Below are 18,124 nucleotides of genomic sequence, written 5' to 3'. Positions count from 1 at the left end.
ACCATAAATGTCTTTAAGCTCCAAACTACTATAAGATAGTTTTTATTGAACTGTAAGTCAATACTAAACTGGTTAGCTAGCAAGTTCATAATCACCAGAGGTAATATTCACAGTTCAGGAGATTGGGTCAATCAAAACCTATATGTGCATGCGTTATTTCCTACTTTCATGACAAAGGGTGACAACGTTGAAAATATCCAACCAATATCGATATTTCAAGTAAGAATCCTCTCAGTTGGAAGAGTCTTTGGCTCTACCCCACTTGGAACTTGCTGGAATTGAGGGGTCATAAATGAAATTTCACAAATAATTCAGTGCTCCATACCAGCGACATATATTAACCATACTCAAACTTACTATATTACCCTCAATAACTGACTCCAATCTGCTACTCAGATAATAGTGTGGATGGTGCCAAGTCTCACATTAACATGGAGTGCAATGTTACAAGAAGGACTGAATGCAAAACATGAGAAATGCCAATAAAATGAAGATGAACAAAAGCCACAACCAAGCACAGCGTTCAGCATCGCTCCCAAACTCTGGAGCAATGACTACTAGTTATACATTAGTTATTAAGGTGAAAACATGGAGTCTAAAAGCCAGTAAAAACTACTACAGCAGGATCATTGTGAAGCTAAAACGTGAAGAGCTGACCAGAGCAAAGCCCAACTTCACTCCTTCATATCAAGAAACCTAATATTGAGAGGACACTCGCACTTTACCTGGTGAAACAAATCTCTCACAACATACAGCCACGAAACTGCAGGAAAACGCCTTGCTACTTGAGAAACCTCCAGAGAAACGGGCCCCCTTCCTTCACGGAGCGCCTTCATGCAAGAGATGTGCCTCATGGAGGCCACCACGCTGGGCCAGGAGGAGGCCATGGCATCTCCATGTGGGCAGCCCCATGGTGGCAGCACTTGAGGAGGACACCTCTGAGGAGAAGGCCCAGAAGGTTCTGAGATGGAGGCGGCCACCAGCTCCATGCTGCATGGGAGGGCTGACCGCCGCATGCTCCTGCACGAAGACCAAGTGGCAGGAGGTCAGTGGCTTCCATTTCCTGGAGAGGGCCAGCTAATTTGCAAAATGGCTGAAAGGGCGCAGGGAGAAGGCTCCTCATCGCCTGGTTCAGGGCGGGTGCAAAATGGGGCCAGAACCCCGCCATCCTCCCCGGAGCTGCAACCTTCCTCGGGGGGCGAGGGGGACCGTCGGAAGGATCCCCGCCACCTCCATTTTCCTCGCCGACGGCCGTGGGGTGGGTGGGGCGGCCATGAGGCGCCGAGGGGGCGGGAAGGTGGCGGCCGGGGCCGCCCGAGGCTCCCCGCACACCGCGCCGTGACCTTGGGCGGGCGGCGTGGGCCCGGCCCGCCGCGCCGCCTCTGGTTCCCCCCGCCCCCCCCCTCCATTTTCATTTTTTTATTAATTAATTTATTTATTAATTTTGGCCGCGGAAAGAGTTTGAAGCGCTCCCGGCTCGGAAAGAAGGAGAAAAGGGGCGGGGGGTGAAGGGGGGGGGGGAAGGAAAGCAAAAGAGGAGGCCGCCCTCCGAACGGCCCCGGGACTTTCCCTGGCGGGGGGTAAGGGGGGAGCCGTGCCGGGGCCCCCCCGGGCGGGCAAGGGGGGCGTCGGGCGAGGCCGGGGAGGGGGGTGCGAGGAAGTGGGTGCCGGCCCCGCCGCGGGGGAGACGCGGCTCTGGGCGCTGTGCGCCCGAGCTGCTGCTGCCGCTGCTGCTGCTGCTGGTGGTGGTTACGCCAGCCCCGCCGCCTGCCTCTCTGCCTCTCCTCGCCTCTGATTCTGCGCACAGCCAGCCCCGAAGCCTGTCATTCTGCAAAACACAGTTTACTCAACAGAGAGAAGGGGGAGCGGGAGAGGTGGAGAGAAGGGGAGACGGCGCGGAGAAGCCCGGTCCCGCACCCCAGCATGGCTTCGGGGGACCTCTACGAGGTAGCGGGGGGCCGCGGGGCGGGCGGGCGGCGGGGGGGCGCCGCGGAGGGCAGCGTTTGAGAGCCCCCTTAGTTCCCGAAGAGCGGAGGAAATCGCCGAGGGAAGGGCTGGGGTGGGGGGAAAAGGGCTGGCGTGTGTGCCGGGGGGGGGGAGGGAGGGATGGAGCGGCTGCCCTCCCTTCCCTCTGCCTCTCTCTTTCTCTTTCTCTCTCTCTACTTTCCATCGGGCTCGGTCTTAGCAGGCCTTGCGAGAGGGAAGGAGGAAGGAGTGAAGGAGAGCGAGAGTTAGCGGTAGGATGGGGAGGTGATCGCAGTGCGATGAGCCCGGAGAGTGGAGAAAGTCCAGGTAAAGTCGCAGGCGCTCTGGACGTGCTGAATGTGCAGATTAGTGCGAAAAAATGCGCCCTGGCGCTGCCGGGAGGCGCAGGGATGGAGGCGGCTCCGCGCCCGCCGTGCAAAGTGCAGGAGCCGACGCCAGGTCGCCTCACCTCGCCCCCCGGGGGCGGCGGCCGGGGGCGCGGGGCTTTGCGGGGCTGTATGGGGCCGTGCGGGGCTGCGGGGCCGTGCGGGGCTTTGCGGAGCTCTGCGGGGCGGCCCCGGCCCCGCCAAGTTCGGCGCGGCCCCGCTCCGGCCGGGGGGCGAGGTGGGGTGCCCCCGGCCCGCCGCAGCCCAGGTCGGGGGCAGGAGGGGGAAAGGAGGCTGGCCCCGGCCGGATTTTGGCCTCGGGCACCCAGTTGTAGCGCCCGGACTCCGAGAACGAGTCAGGCTGCCCTGAGCGTGCCGGAGAAGAAGGGAGGAAGCAGGGATTAAAAAATGAGAGGGAGCGGACCCCAGGTGTTTTAAATACCCAGCTCCAGCAAATGGAACCGGCGTGGAGCTCTGCCATCCAAGAAGAGCAGAAAGGACTGGATGTCCCACGCCAGATCTTGGTCTAGAGCACCCCGCGGGGCTCCACAATTCCTGGTGACACGGCCACTCGTGCCCTGGGTGTCCAGAGTGCGTGGTTCGAGGTCTGGGAGCCGATCACCTTCCAGCTGGTGCTCAGGCGCTGCCCAGGCATCGGCGTGTGCTTGGGTGTGCAGTAACCGCTGCGGCGGACGTGGTCGGACTTTGAGTCTGGTTGGTGATCTGGTGTCGATTCTTAGAGCAAGAACTGGAGGATCCAGCAGGTTTCATGTAGATGTGTTGTACTTCGTTGCAGTCTTTCAAAGTCCCTGACAAAGGTCATAGTTACGGGATGACACTGCTCTATTAGGACTTTATTTTACTGAGTGGGACACAGACCTTTGAAGTGGAAAGCACTTACGCTCTCCTAAGTGGTGTTAAATGATCAGAAGCACATGATGATTTGAATAGTACCATTGACCTTTTCCCCACCATTTTGCGATCTCTGTCATGTTACTTTGTAATTTTAAGGCTATTGCATGTCAACTGTATTGCTGTCTGGACTCCAGTGTAGCCAGTGGGAGTTCTGTGTAGAACAACTTTGACCAGAAAAACTTAGTGATACAATTTTGTATTAGTAACTGCTGGGATGTGTAGAGGATCTTTGTCTGGTCTTGTCTAAGTTTTCACGAGATGTTTTGGTTAGTTCTGAAAAGAAATAAAACTAACACCTCTTGGGTTAATGGTAGCCGCGCTGTTCTAGCTCCTACTCATTATTTTAAAAATCTACATCTACTTTATTTTTTTTAAATGATCTTTGCCTTATTATAAGGTGATGGCATTTGGCAGTTGGATGTGGGCTGTGCGTTGAGTACTGCTGCTTGGCATACGGGTGGTGTTGCTCAAGCAGTAACCTGGTGTGGAGGTGTTCTGCGAGAGGGCAGGCTCTTAGCCCAGGTTGCAGGCAGTTTTATGCCCGGTATTCTGCAGGCATTCATATGGATGAATGTGAATTGTTAGTGTTGTGGTTTGAAGCCTCTGAATCACTTCCTTTCTTTGTTCCTTCATGTGAACTACTTTTGCTTATCTTTGTGTCATATGGTAGAACTGTATCCACCAGAACAGGTAAGTGGAAGCATGGCTATGCATTTCTTGTTTGAGGTGTCTGAAATACAACCTTCTCAGCTGGTCCTGGTGTAAAATCTTCATCTACATGTTGGACACGCTGGGGAAAAAAGTATGTGCAAGTCTTAGGTTATCAATCCAGCTACACTTCACATCTCCGCTGTGAAGTTCTCCATGACTGAGGTCATAGGAAATGTCAAGAAAGCTGGAAGAGTTTGTATGTGTAATAAGTTGCAAGTTTGTAGATGGTGGTTTCATTTAAAAAATGACTTGGCATGGCCTCCTTGTACCTTCCTGTCCCCAACAACCAACCTCATCAGAGGCACACATTAGAAAGAACCTCTTAAAACTGGGATGTTCTGTACCAGTTAGCAGGTGAGATGAAGTGCCTTCAGAGCTGACACCTTTCTTGCTTGGATACACCACTCTTTTCTGTCCTGCTGCACAAGTAAAATGTTATGTAGATGACCCCTGAACAGCTTCAGGACTTCAGCTTGAAATACATTGGGGCCGTTGGTATAAATGAGTGACATTGGGCTTATGGTAACATCCCACAGTTGTACTACACTTCTGATTCCCTTTTGACTCCATTAGTAATATCTGAGTCCTTCAAGGATTCTTACTGAACCTCAGCAAACAAGTCAACAATAATAAATACCTCTGCAACTGAGAGTCTTTAATACTGGCTGCAAAATTATGTTTGTTACAGCCAATCTTGATTTAGGAGTCATGATAAAGCACATTTTAAAAGTACACTTTGTATTACTTCTGCTAACTTCTTGTATGTTGGTGGCACTCAAGGAACTTGAGTATAAAATTTTAAGTTTTGGAAATAGATGTGCGTATTAATCCTGACAGTTCATCCATTTTTTTTTTTTTTTTTTTTTTACTGCTAAGATCTTTAAAAAACTTTTTAACCTTTCCAAATTAAAGATGAATTCACTGAGTATCTGTATATTAATGCAAAATAAGACCACGAACAAAATAACCTCAGCGTTTGGTTAACTGGGTGCCTTTCTCTAATTAAAAATAACTTCTGATCACCTGAAATACCTCTGATAAAATTTCTTTTAGAACCATAATGCAGTTGCCTATTTATTCCAGGAGCTAAAGAACACCCATTGGGAGTTCTGTTTACTGGTAGTCAGTTCTAGATTTGTGTATTAGAACCAAGACATTTTACATCAAAAGAGAGTTACTTCCGTTAAACGTTAGAAGGTAGGTATTAGTTTCAATGTTTTTATTTTTAAGTAAATATATATTTATTTTTCTTTAACAGTAACGAATGTATGTGTACTTCAGTGTAATTTCCAGGCTATATAAAATACTAGTTTTGAATTGCTTGAATTCCATATTCTTATGACTTCAAGCTTTTCTGGGCAGGTAAGAGAGTCGTGGAATATTCCTTTCCTTTTTTTTTTTTTCTTTTTTCTTTCTTGTAAGAGATGACCTGTTAAATATTAAAGAGCTATGCTGCATATTCCTTAGAAATAGCAAACTAAAAATAAAAGACTCACAAAAGGGTATTTATTCATAGTGGCCTTTAGGAAGACAGCCCTATTTTGCTTTATGATTTAAATACATCGTTGGATGTGTTGATAGGAAATCCTTTTCAATTCTGGTAACCAACAGAAAGGGTAATGTATTTACTCTTAAATACCAAATTTGTTGATTCACATTTAAGTTGTTGTCAGTGACTTGAAGTAATATTTTGTATTCTCCATCTTGAATCTAGTTCCCACATTATCTTAATACAAATAGTTCTTTCACAAAGGTTCTGCTATTAAAGTGTGTAAGATGGCTTGAAAGGAAAAAAAATCAGTATGAACAGTGTACCTAACTTTATTTTTCCTAACACAGAGCATCCTGATGAATGCAATAAAATTTTATTTTATTGATGAATATATGAATCAATTATCAGTATCATAGAGATGCTCATGAAGCTGACTTTGATGCTCTTCTTTATTTAATATTTTTGGGTTTTATATATAATAAACACAATTAGACAGTGACAACGATGTCAAAATCTGAAGTCTTCTTTTAACATGGTGTCAGATTATATTACACCACTGTAGGTAAGTGATCTAAAGATTATAGCTCAGTCTCTGAAGGGGACTGTCACATGCATATATTTCTGGATCACAGTAATAAAGTCACTCTTTAAACTGAGCAATTTTTGCATTAAAGTGTTGCTCTGTTTGGGAAAGTGACGTTTTAAAAAATGCTATCTTCTTACTGAAATGATACAATGCCCATTGAAAGGAGGCTCATCCACCTCAGTGACAGGTTTCAGTTAAATCTTAGCTGTGTAAGAATGAGCCGCCGTTTACTTCAGCTTATGTGATCCACCAGAAAGATAATTTATTTCCAGGTGAGTTGCAACATCTGTCACTTATACCTGCACTCAGGTACCAGCAAAGTCAACACTTGAAGATAGTAATGGCACGGTCTGGCCTACTGAGTTGTTATTACATGTGGAGACATGCAAATCAGAGAACTCAACTTTTGGATGCTGGGTTTGGTTTGCAGATGCGGACCGTAAAAAATAATCTTTGTTTTACAAAAGTGAGGTTTACAAATGTAGGTTTTTGAGCACTATTGTTTCCATCTCGCATCTCTTTCAATTGAGTCATTTCTAGAAGAGACACAAGCCTGCTTACAGAACTCTACTGGAAAGCAGAAATCTATGTTAAAGTGTTTCATGCATGTACTTTCTAAAGCAGAGGTGACTTGCAAAAAAAACAGTCTATTTAAGTAAACACTATCATTTCCCAATTTAAATCAACCTCTTTATTGACATAACAGTCCCATGCTGAAGAAACAAGACATTTTACAAGCAGAAGGCAGTGGCTTGAGGTAGGATCTGGGGGATGTAGAATAGAGTTAAGCATCTGCTCCTGCTGTAGAATGAGAGGCCATGGATGCAATGCTGGCTTTGGTAATGTTGGGTTTGTTCCCACCAGCTGAGCATCTGGTCATCTGTAATTAACACCTTTCTTTCTCTTATTTGTCTTGTTTTTTGTTTTTGTTTTTTTTTTTAAGTGGAAAAGGTTTACTAACGAGTATTTTGAAGACTCAGCTATTTACCTACATGTTGTCATTGAATTGTTAAGAAAGTCAATTTTTTGAAGCCAACTGTAGCCCAAATAAGGTAACCTGTGAGCAGCATTGTTCACAGCAGGTAGAAATCTTACTGCCTGATGGAAGTTTACAGGACTGTCCAAATTAGGTGCAATTTGCAGTGCAGACAGTATTCTTTAATCCTAAACTGGACGATACATTAAATGGAGGTATAGTGCCAACAAAAAACAGTTAACCTGAGGTGCCTTCTGCATGGGTCTTGGATTTCTCTAAATAAATGATGCTGAGTGAGTTTCAAAAGCATAACTGGATAACTCCAGCAATATTCATTATCTTAGTAAGAAATTCCAGCATCGAGCTGCATATGGAACATTACACTGCCCATAATGACTGTCTTGTTTACCTACAACGTCACTGTTACCACTACTCCAACTTCCTTATTACACTGGAAACTGCTGGGTGTATTTTGGGATAGCGAACACCAATCGATTTCTTATGCATGTTCCAATTTTCTTACAATCCTGATCGTTACAAAGTGCTTTATCTGGATCAAGTGTAGTTTATCTCAAGATGCATGTTACAAGAATGCTCCTGTTTGGAAAGACTACTGAAAATATGCTCTGTATCACCCTCGAAGGCTTAAACATGCGAAGACTTTCCCCCTAAGCAAAGCCATGGCACTAAACGTGCTTCCCTTCATTGACCAATTTCAGGGTTTATAGCTAACAGAAGATTAAAACAATTAAAGATAAATGTTTGTAATGCTTTCTGAATGACAAATACAGTGTTTTACTTTGGCTTTGGTCTTTGGTTCAAAATTAAAAGCTGGCAGTAAACTCATTGTTTAGTTATTGTTTCTGAAAGTTAAAATATTTAGAGAGAGACTAGTTTAAATAATGGCAAAATTTAAATGTGATCTAATATTGAAATAAATTGGCTTTTTTTTTTTTTAATCAATGGAGTAATTGTCATGGCCAGCTATGCTGTAAATAGCATTTCTTTGTCCATTCATTTGACTTTTAGCAGTATTACAGTTTCTTGGCTCTGTATGTTTTCATCAGTGCAATCCCTTTTTGTTGTTCCTCCTTACCCATATATTTTTCAGAAAACTTCTGCAACATGTTTTGTGACACTGGCATTTTGACATTGGCAAAAAAGATATATATTTATTAACTATTTAATTGTTTCTGATGCCTAAATTATTAGGACAGAATACATCAAACTATTTAACATAAAATATTTGCAGTGTAGGGCAACCAATAGTGGGGTATATAGAAGCTGTCTCACTTCATGTTTATGCAAATGAAAATATTCTGGTTTTGACAAAATGAAAATTGTCCTTTTGGCCCATTGAATAACACCATCACACTCTTTGTTTCAGCAGAGCTGAAAGGAAACACACTTCAGTCTGTTCTCTTCTATTACATAGAGAACATGTAGATTTCAATACTGTCTCATTATCAGTCATAATGTAAAATATTGTTGGAAATCTGTTATATTTCTAAAAACTTGCACAATAATTTGATATGATGGATCTGTGTAGGAAAAAAAATATTCTTCTGGCTTACCAAAGAAAGATGACTCCTAATGGTAGCAACATGATCAGTAGACTACAGCACAGCACTAAAACAAAACCAGTATTGAAAACATCTATCATACACTTTTCTTTAAAAAACAGCAGTTGTCCCACTTGGGCTTTGCTAGATTTCTCAAGGGCCACCCACAAAAGTCACTGCCCATTCCTTCAGAAGGGCAAAAGAAGGACAATGAGGATATTCTCTTCTATAAGGCGCTTCACTGTGTTAATTTAGATTTGTGGTTTTTTTTTGAAATCATCTTATAAACATGTAGCTACTGACAGGGGCTCAGCACCCGATGAATTAAGAAGGGGTACAAGGGACTACGGTCCCCAAGTCTGAGCTCCATTGTATGCAAAGTAGTAGCACCTGGAGAAAGAGATAGAATCAGCAGATACATGTGAACATGCCTTGTTTTGGAGAAGAGTTACCACAAATTTTTAGAGGTAGGTCACATCTCACAGAACTCCTGGAGTCAATGAACAAGTGGATAGGAATGGCTATGGCCACTGTAAATGTTTTTTTAAAAACCCTTTTGGTAAGAACCCCCAGGAGCTAATGAAACAAAGCTGTGGTCCCAAAGGGTTGGTCATCTCTTGGGCAGCCTAAATCGCGGAGAGGAAGCAGTGAAGGGTGGTCATGACAGAGTTTCCAAATACCAGTACCAGGACCTGTGTTGTACAACAGACTCCTCTGCTATTTGAAGTAACCACATTTGTTGCTGATAATCTATAAATTATTATTAGCACTGTCAAAAGAAAGGTTGGCAGTGAAGAGCTGGATGGCAGCAGCTGAAATTCAGTGTTTACAAATGCAAGCTAATCATCAAAGGAAAACTAATCCTGACTATACCTGCATAACAATGAGCCTTGAAGAAGCCGTTACTATTCAGGAGATATCTTGGAATTGTTGTGGAAAGGCTTTGGGTGTGTCTACATTAGTATTTTAATTTGGGTCAGGTGCCTGCTTTTGAAGTGAGTCTTTCCATGACCTCACACCTGCGTCTGCGTCACAGAACAGCCTTGCAGAGCACTGACCATGCTCCCTTAAGGTGAAACTAAACCGGAAAATGTGTTCCAGCTCTGAAAGGGTGCCCAGAGCATGGGGCCAGAGTACTGCTTATCGGAGGTAAACCTCAGGCAAGCAGAATTCTGTGTGTTGTTATAAACGCCATTGAGAACGAAACAGAAGATGGTCGTCCTTGTGTCACTGGGGAATACCGTTGTGCTTTCACATCTGCAGAGCTGCACCCACTTCAGAAAGGAAGGCAGAAGGGCAACTGGGGCATTGCGAGGCGCGGAGTGGCTGTCAGTGAAAAGACACCTTATGGCAACTTTCTGGCTGGCAGAAGAAGAGATTGTGGAAGATATGAATTGTGGAGGACTGTGGAAAAGACAAATGGAGGATGATTAGTTAATCCAGTGATGAATGCTATTTCTCATTGCGCAAGAAAAGGCATGCAGCAAATGAAACGATCAGGCAGAGGGCTGAGACAAAGAACTACTTCACAGTAGTTAAATCGTGGAACTCTTTGTCACAGGGTGTTGCAGAAGTCAAAACTGTAAACGGTTTCGAAGAATGGTAAAGCAGCTTCTTGGAGGATAGATCCCTTTATACCTTTCAGTACAAAGAAATCCTTAAACTGCTAATTATAAGAAGCCAGGAGGGAAGAGCAAGGGCAGCATTTACTCTATAGATTCTATTTTCCTAAGCATCCAGTATTAATTTCTATCAGAATATACACAGCGTGGAGCTAGTGGACCTCTAGTCTGACCTTGTGTGGTACTTCTTAGGTTCGTACATACCACAGTCATTAAACAAACATGGGTATTGATTAAGATGTTGATGTGGTCTGTAGAGATCACAAACATACTTGCCTTACAAGTTGTGTTCTGGTATTCTAATTGCTAATCATTGCTAATTAGTATCCTTACAAACTAAAGGACAAATCAGAATAGTGGGTCACTCCCTGATGCAGAAAAGGTCACTTTCTGTTTTAGAAACCTCTCAGTCCAGGCTCCCAACAAGATACAACAGGTGGAAGGAGCAAACAGAAGACTAGGAGGATGGAGGAGGTGATGAAGTAACATCAAAACAAACACGCAGAATAAAAACGAAGTGTTGGCTCACTGCCATGGCTGTGTGTAAGAACTGGGGTAAAGGGATAAGGATATACTAAAAAACACTTGAGCATAGAATCAGGCAATTTCTTAAGTCAGTATTATTAGAAAGTCATATTAATGTGATTAAATGTTTCTTATGAATAAAAATAGCTTTCACTTTCAAAAGAAAAGCAGCTCAGCATCCACAAACATTCACAACTTTTCTCTATGTACATTTTTCAATAATCTTCATAGGCTTCCTCAGTGCTGTACAGGATTGTTAATGCTCATCAATCTTTAAGGACTCACCTGAATATATATTAAAAAGCCACTAACATCTAACAAACACACAAAGTTGCTATGTGGTGTATTTTTTTTCTTTGTTTTGTGTGTGTGTGTTTTTCCCAGAAATGGTGATTACTAATATGCTTAGATATGAACAGTCTAATCTTTAACTGATGAGCTCAACTTGTTATATTCTTTCATATATACAAATATTAACTTTTTCTTGACATCACTTAGCAGTCACTGCAGTGAGAAGTGGTATTTTAAACTGTTCTCAGATGTCAGGCTAACTACAAAGGAGAGAGCCTTGCTTATATATCTTACTGGTCTTAGTAATAAGAGGGGAATTACAAAACAATATGACGTTATATAGTTTTTTGAGACTACTTTGTAACATTTGCATGATTATGCTAATGAACTTCAATTGAAATGTTACACAGTTGGTATTTGCTCTAATATTTTTTTTTAACTGTTAAATCATTTCCCTTTTTTGGAGAAGGGACTGTTGCAAAATATAAAATCACATTATCACATTAATACACCTGATTAATTTGTTTTTCAGAAATCTTTTTGCAATAGGTTATCAGGTGGTTTAGCACAGGAAATCTCAGAGGAGAGGTACTGGGGAATTCCTGCTAAATACAACTCTTAGAGAAACAAAATGCACAGTAATGCTTACTGGGCTCATAAATGGATTTTGAGACTCAGAATGCAAAGATGTTGCTCACAAAGGTTTTTTTGCTGATTAATGTAAGGAAGGAATAGTTGAGTACAATGCAGCAATGAACGCATGGATTTAGGAGGATAGACCATAAGAAAGCTGCCTTTGGATGAGAAGTGGTTGAATTTGCCTCTAAATAAGCAGAGGAAGTAACAACCTTCTAGGTTCGCTAACTGTAGGGCATAACAGCATGGCTTTAAATTAAATAGGAATACGATTCAGGTATTAAAATCCATATAGGAAAGGAGGTGGAGAAGTTTTGGATCACACAATAAGTACATGGAATTGTAGGGTAAGTTACATTTATGTACTAAAATGTTTCCACGTGTCTGCAGGGGAAATAAGCTGGAAGTTCATGAAGGAATAAGTCTTAGTGGTTATGACTGATAATGGAATGACACTATTTTGCTGCAGTAACTGCAGGCTGGACTGTAACAGAGGCTGGGTGCACAAGCTCAAGCTGTTCATAATCCCAAAATGTGAAAAGTTGAAAAGCAACTTCCAGTCTTGTGTAATTCAGTGTTACCACTGGCTTGTAATTTACTTCTGTGCGGAAATATCAGAACTGATGTACTGTAATAGCAAAAAGATGATTAGTAGAGATGACAGGGAGCATGACAGTGTTTTAAACAAACAGTAACTATTACTTACCTAATACTGCTATATGCTACAGATAAATAATAATAATGCATATTAATACACAATGTATGGTTGGCAAAACACACCATGCTATGGAAACAATGATGAAATTAACAGGAAACTGAAAGAAGCAACAGGTATCAGCTTCACCTCTTTGGCAGCAGGTTTTTATTATTTTAGAAGCTGTTGTGCCACTGTGTACACACTAGCGGGACGTTTGCTCTTTCGGGGGAGCTGACGGACCCCTCCCAGCAGCCCAGGCTGCCCACAGCCCCATCCAGCCTGGACTTGGACACTGCCAGGGATGGGAGCATTGCCGTGATGGAAGACTCCTGTTTCTCCCAACTGAATAACATATCCCCTCGCTTTGCCATCAGTCTACACAAAGGATGCTGGATCTTTTTCCTGCATTGTTTGACCGTCCTACGCTTTGGCTCTTTGACGTGACATTACTTAGAGCGTTTCCAGTGAGTGCCAGGGGTAGCACATTTCTCACTCTTAGAAGTGGTATCAAATATTGAAGTGTGTGCATGGTTACCACTTATTGACAAGCTGCTGTGAGCTGTGATTTGAATTGTTCTGCAACTGTGCTGCTGTTATTTTTTGTGCTTCATTTACTCATATCAAATACCGCTGACAACCTGCTGTGTTTAGAAGACAAAGGCAGGTCTTTTTTTAACGTGAACTGGACCTTCCATTTTTACCATGAATGATGCAGTTTTTCTCCTGTGCTATTAACTGCTCCTCTTGTAGCCTACTTAGTATTAAGGAAAAAGAGTCTTGTTTAATGACAAATTAAAGTGTGTAAATGTGTCCCTTTTACTTTGGATATACAATCTCCATTGCTCTTAGTGTATACACCCATTGATTTTCTATAGTCCATCTCAAGGTATGTGTCCAAAGTACAGTACACAAACCAAGGAGAACGCTCTTAAATGCTGTTTCATCCCAAGCCAAGACGGAATACCTTAAGTGCTTGATATAATTTCTAGCTTAACCTAACTTCTGCAGAAGTTCTAGATTCCCAAATAAATTCTGGGTTTTACTGCAGCTCAGAACAGCTCTAACAACTTTCCTAAACACCTTTCTCACTTCACGTCCAGCTGCTGTTGCTCCTATGGCCACCCAAAGATCACAAGCACTGCTGGTGAGTCGCGGGCTCACGGCAGCTGCTCTTTCCAAATGCAGAGTTGGGCACTGAGTGTGTTGTCTAGGACTGAAAATCACCAAGGTCTGGTTTGGATGTGTATTTAAATACATACACGTACAGGCAGTGAGGGGATATCTGGGGATTGCCTACTGGATATTTAATATTTGATGTATCACTTATTCAAGATTTGGAAGTAAGCCTCGGGGCTAGCCGAGGAGCTGCGTGAGCGGCCTCAGATCTCACAGGAGGACTGAGAGCAAGGCCTCCCTTGTCATTCCCCCTCTGATTATAGAGGAGCGTAATACGGCTTTGCAGTAACAGATACAGTGCCTCTGAGCAAGACAGGATGAACCAAGAGCATTCTACAGTCATTTTGTTGTGTGTTGGGTTTTTTTCTTTTGAAGTGACTGGTCTTCAGCTCCATTTCTGAGAAGGTTTCACGAAGCTCTGACTCAAACAGAGACGTCTCTGACTGGGGTAAACCAGTAGCTGCAGCACGTCTGGGACAGAAACTGCGAGCTGTGAGGAGAACGTTCCCCTTTTCAAACATGGAGGCAGCTGCTTTCGATCTGTGGCTTCTCGCTGCTATTGTGCGAGGCAATCACACTCTGTGAGCTGCAAGAGCCACAACAGAGGCTAAGCAAAGCTGCGGCTCATTTAGGACTGGGTGTTATTTTAATGAGCTTAATAAATCCTATATAGGACCGAGAGCTTCTCTGGAGTTCTCAGTCCTGCAAAGCAGTGCTCTCAACCCGACCTTTGAACCAAGTACACTGTGGAGCTCTGAAAAACTGCGCCAACCCCATGCTGCACCAATCTCAGCAACATCAGTGACCCTGGTGTAAGAGTTCACCTGCTTTATTTCGCAGCTGTTTGCAGCATCAAGGTGATCAGACTTCTCTGAGCAGAGCTTAAATGACATTGTACTGCAAATGGCTTCCACTGCCCCAGGTCACCCTGTTCGCAGATTTTCACAGAAGGTAAACCTCATGTAGAAACAAACTGCTTTGCTCTGTGAAATGAAATACGTACCCCAAGAAGGTAGGCAGCTGGCACTTCTGTTAACCAAGCTCATCACATGGCTGAAGTTGAAACATTCATGAATGTTAATATTGTTCTTCTAAAACATGAACGGCAAGGATTTGTTTCGTGTGCAGGATATACACTGACCTTCAAAGGGCAAAATTCATTGCAGCACCATTTATCTCACTTTTAGGAAAACAGGATGGAAAGAAATCATTAATTCTACAGTTATGGCTATCAACTCTTCATCACAGACAGCCATATCATGTAATCACTCCCATCAAGAGAAATGGATATCTGGATCAGACTGTCTTAAAATGAGCAGGGTTCTCCCCTCCTGGTCCTAAATTTAAAGGTTGCTTCTGGAAAGGATTGCTGATGCCCAACTCCCGTAGTGGTTAGGACTGAAAACACACTGGAGGAAAGACCCAGCCAGCCAGCAGACTCTGAGGCCTCCTCTGCAGAAAAAAACATTCATCACAGAAACCTAAAAATGACTCAGGGTGGTGAACTGGCATGGTTTTAAAAGGAATGTACTATCACACATGTTTTCTGGCTACAGGACAGCCTCATTAATGGACATGAATTGTAAATTATATATTTGGGGAATGTCTACTTTGTAACATTCAAAAACTAAAAAAAAAATAACCTTTATAAAATTATTCCAATATGCTTTAATACCAAAAGCTGATAAGTATGGTAGATATACCAAGAAAATTAAAAGCCCTGGGGCTGCATATTTTTATAAAAGTCATTTAACAAAACAGGACTTTTAAGTGACCAAGTTTACCTTGCTCATTACAATGCTGGAGAGATTTGGTTGTACATAGCTATGAGGATAGCACTGTTTAAATAACGCACCAGAATCTACCACTGGTGTAATACTTTGTGACTTCTACCAAGACGTAATTTGCAGCTTTTGACACAGATAATTAGGGAAAGATCTGACATGCTAGGTGCTAGCATTACTTGGGGGAACATGTAATTTACAGATATATTAAAAATATATTGCTATACTGCTGTTTGATAAAGCCATGTTTCCTTTCTTTTTTATGAAACATTTTGAAAAAGTTTTCAGGTGTCTAGAAACAAAACATACCTGAGGGCCTGGCCCTTAAATGAAAATATTCACATCTCTCCATAATCCTTATAGTGCAAGAGGTGATGGTGCTCTTTCAGGAAAATGATGATGTCCCAGAACACACATCTTGCTGTGGTATCTTTCCTTATGATAGATCTGTGCTGCTCTATTTTTTGTGTTTGTAGCTTAAGAAAGTAGTAAATCTTCCATGTGACACATGGCTAATGCAGTCACTTTCTTCACCAGCAGGGACACATAATTTAGGCAGTATGTACAGTGATTTCAAGATCATTCCTAACCCCAAACCACTTGTTCTACTCTGCAAGCTCCAAGGCACTTCTTCTGTGCTTAACGCTGCTCCATCCATTTTCCATCCCATCTTCTCCCATTCCTCCATCTTGCTCTGTGGAATTTCCCTGGATGTTGCTGGCCTCGTCTTTAGGAAGTCATCCACCAGCCCTGCTGCCCATCCCCGGCTCTCTGGCACCTAATGGCCTCTCTTCCATGCATGGGGAAGTTGCCCACACCTGAGTCCATGGCCTCAAAATTAAGCTCAATATGTACAGCTTTCATATAGGCAACAAAAGGATTCGAAGGACAGGGAAGTGTCGCTTCTGTACTTAATCAGTGAAAGAAAATCTCTTTCCTACTCAGCTGCCCTGGCCCAGTGAGCTCATGTACCAATAATGCAAACTACTGGCTGAATTTACCCCATAGAGTTCCCTGATCTCTGAAATGCAGAACTGGGTTATTTTAATGGAAATTGATTCACTAGTCATTAATTTCATTTGAGGAAATCGTGTAATTTTTGGTTCTGTCTGCTCTAAAGTGACAGCAGTTCTTTTACATACCCCGACAGTCTCAACAAACTATTTAATAAGTTTGAGGTTGAGAAGAAAATTCTGTTACTCCTTCAGTTCCCACAACAAATTTTTGGTGAATCATGCCTAGTAAATGATTTCTCAGGTCAGCAAAACCAACTCCTGTCTTATTTTCAGGCACACACAAAGGATACTAATCCTTGCAACTCTCAAGATAAAAAGGCTTTAATGTACTTATCTATGGTAAAAAAATATATATACAAACCAGCAAATTCAAAGTATTTAAAGTCTTTCCTTACATTTGATTAGTACTTTATGTGCCTGCTTTCAGAGTACTCCTAAAGTGTTTTAATTGGTTTAATTAGTATTTTTGCATTCATAGCATGTGCTTTTAAAAAATCAAACACTGAGAATTTCATTTTTAAAGGCAGATTACTAAATTTTTACAGCATGTGTAACTTTTAGATATGACTTCTTTGTAAGGTTTGTACTACCTGTTATTATGACTCAAAATAAATTCAGATAAATATCTGGCATTTGAATTTTTCACAAACAGATGAGAATATTCCTGTCCTGTTTCAGCAAGAAAGGGTACAGATTTATGTGGATGTAAAGCAGTTTGTAGACAGATGTGGGCAATTATATAGTTGTATGCAATAATCCAGTATAGCACAGGGGGAAGCTGTTCTCTTTGGCCATATGACTGAACACATGGGTACAGATTTAAGACAATAAGTAGTAAAATTTTTGCATAGCGGGAATAAAACTGGGGCATGGAACTGAACACCCTGCATATCTTCCTTTTATTTAATTTTGCCTTTGTCTTTAGTCACAGCTGTCCCATCTTTAAGAGGTACACGCTTCACAAAGAAAACAAGTTGTCTTGTGTTGGCCTTCTGAATGCAGTTATTGCATAAAAATGTTTTCCCTCAAAATTATATGCAATAAGTTAATTTGAACTTCAAACACATTAATGAGCTCTAGCGTTTGTGACGAAGTTTTAGAATATGGCTTCTGAAGCAACTCCGAATTTTAGACACAGCCACCATTTTAGCACCAAAATTCTACAAAACCTAAAGAAATGTGGAGACCACCTGTGCAGTTAGCTGCCAACCACTCTGCAGGATTTAAGGTTTGGAGAATTAAATCAGCTAACGGAGATATAAAAGGTGCCAGTGGCTGGAAGTTTACCCTACAAAAATTAGAAATTAGATACACTTTTTAACATAAAGGTTATAGCATTTTACTTATGGCACTTAGGAAGTTTCCCTAACAGTAATGGCGCACTTTCTGTGAATTTCTTCAAATCAAGGTGTGATGGTTTTCTAATAGATGTGGCTTAACTACATCAAAACTTGGGACCCGGTACGGAACTGCTGAATGTAAACCATTCCTGTGTTACCCAAGACAGGCTAGATGGATAGACTCGTCCCTTCTGGCCTTCAAATCTATCAATCTGTGAGCCTGTAAGTAATGCTGTGACAGATAAATAATCAAGTCTGGGCCGTCACACAAGAGAAACATGGGTGCCTCTTAAATGAACAATGTCACTCCAGCAGCAGTGGTACTTCTGTGCCGTGGCATATAAAACTTATTCTAGATCTGTACTCTACCGTTTTTCAAAATGTTATCAAGACACTACATCCCCAAAAGTTTTATAGCCACAGCCCAATTGTTTAGCAAAAAAG

At 42.3% G+C, this 18,124-nt stretch overlaps 1 protein-coding gene across 2 annotated transcripts in view; it reads left to right on the top strand.

Annotated features, from left to right (window-relative positions):
• Positions 1-1,542: 1,542 nt before the first annotated feature.
• The window catches only part of CDYL2 (chromodomain Y like 2), a 59,258-nt gene continuing 42,676 nt past the window's right edge, over positions 1,543-18,124 (top strand). The window contains exon 1 of one of the 2 annotated variants that reach the window (XM_040571607.1): positions 1,543-1,947. In XM_040571607.1, the coding sequence (XP_040427541.1) occupies positions 1,924-1,947 (24 nt within the window). In that variant the 5' untranslated portion in view covers positions 1,543-1,923. Of the gene's footprint in view, positions 1,948-2,101; positions 2,293-18,124 lie in introns of those variants that run through there. The other variant, XM_040571608.1, reaches the window with a different exon arrangement.

Source organism: Cygnus olor, chromosome 12 (assembly GCF_009769625.2).
Source record: "Cygnus olor isolate bCygOlo1 chromosome 12, bCygOlo1.pri.v2, whole genome shotgun sequence".
NCBI classification, from domain to species: domain Eukaryota; kingdom Metazoa; phylum Chordata; class Aves; order Anseriformes; family Anatidae; genus Cygnus; species Cygnus olor.
This window is presented reverse-complemented; position numbering and strand designations above follow the sequence as displayed.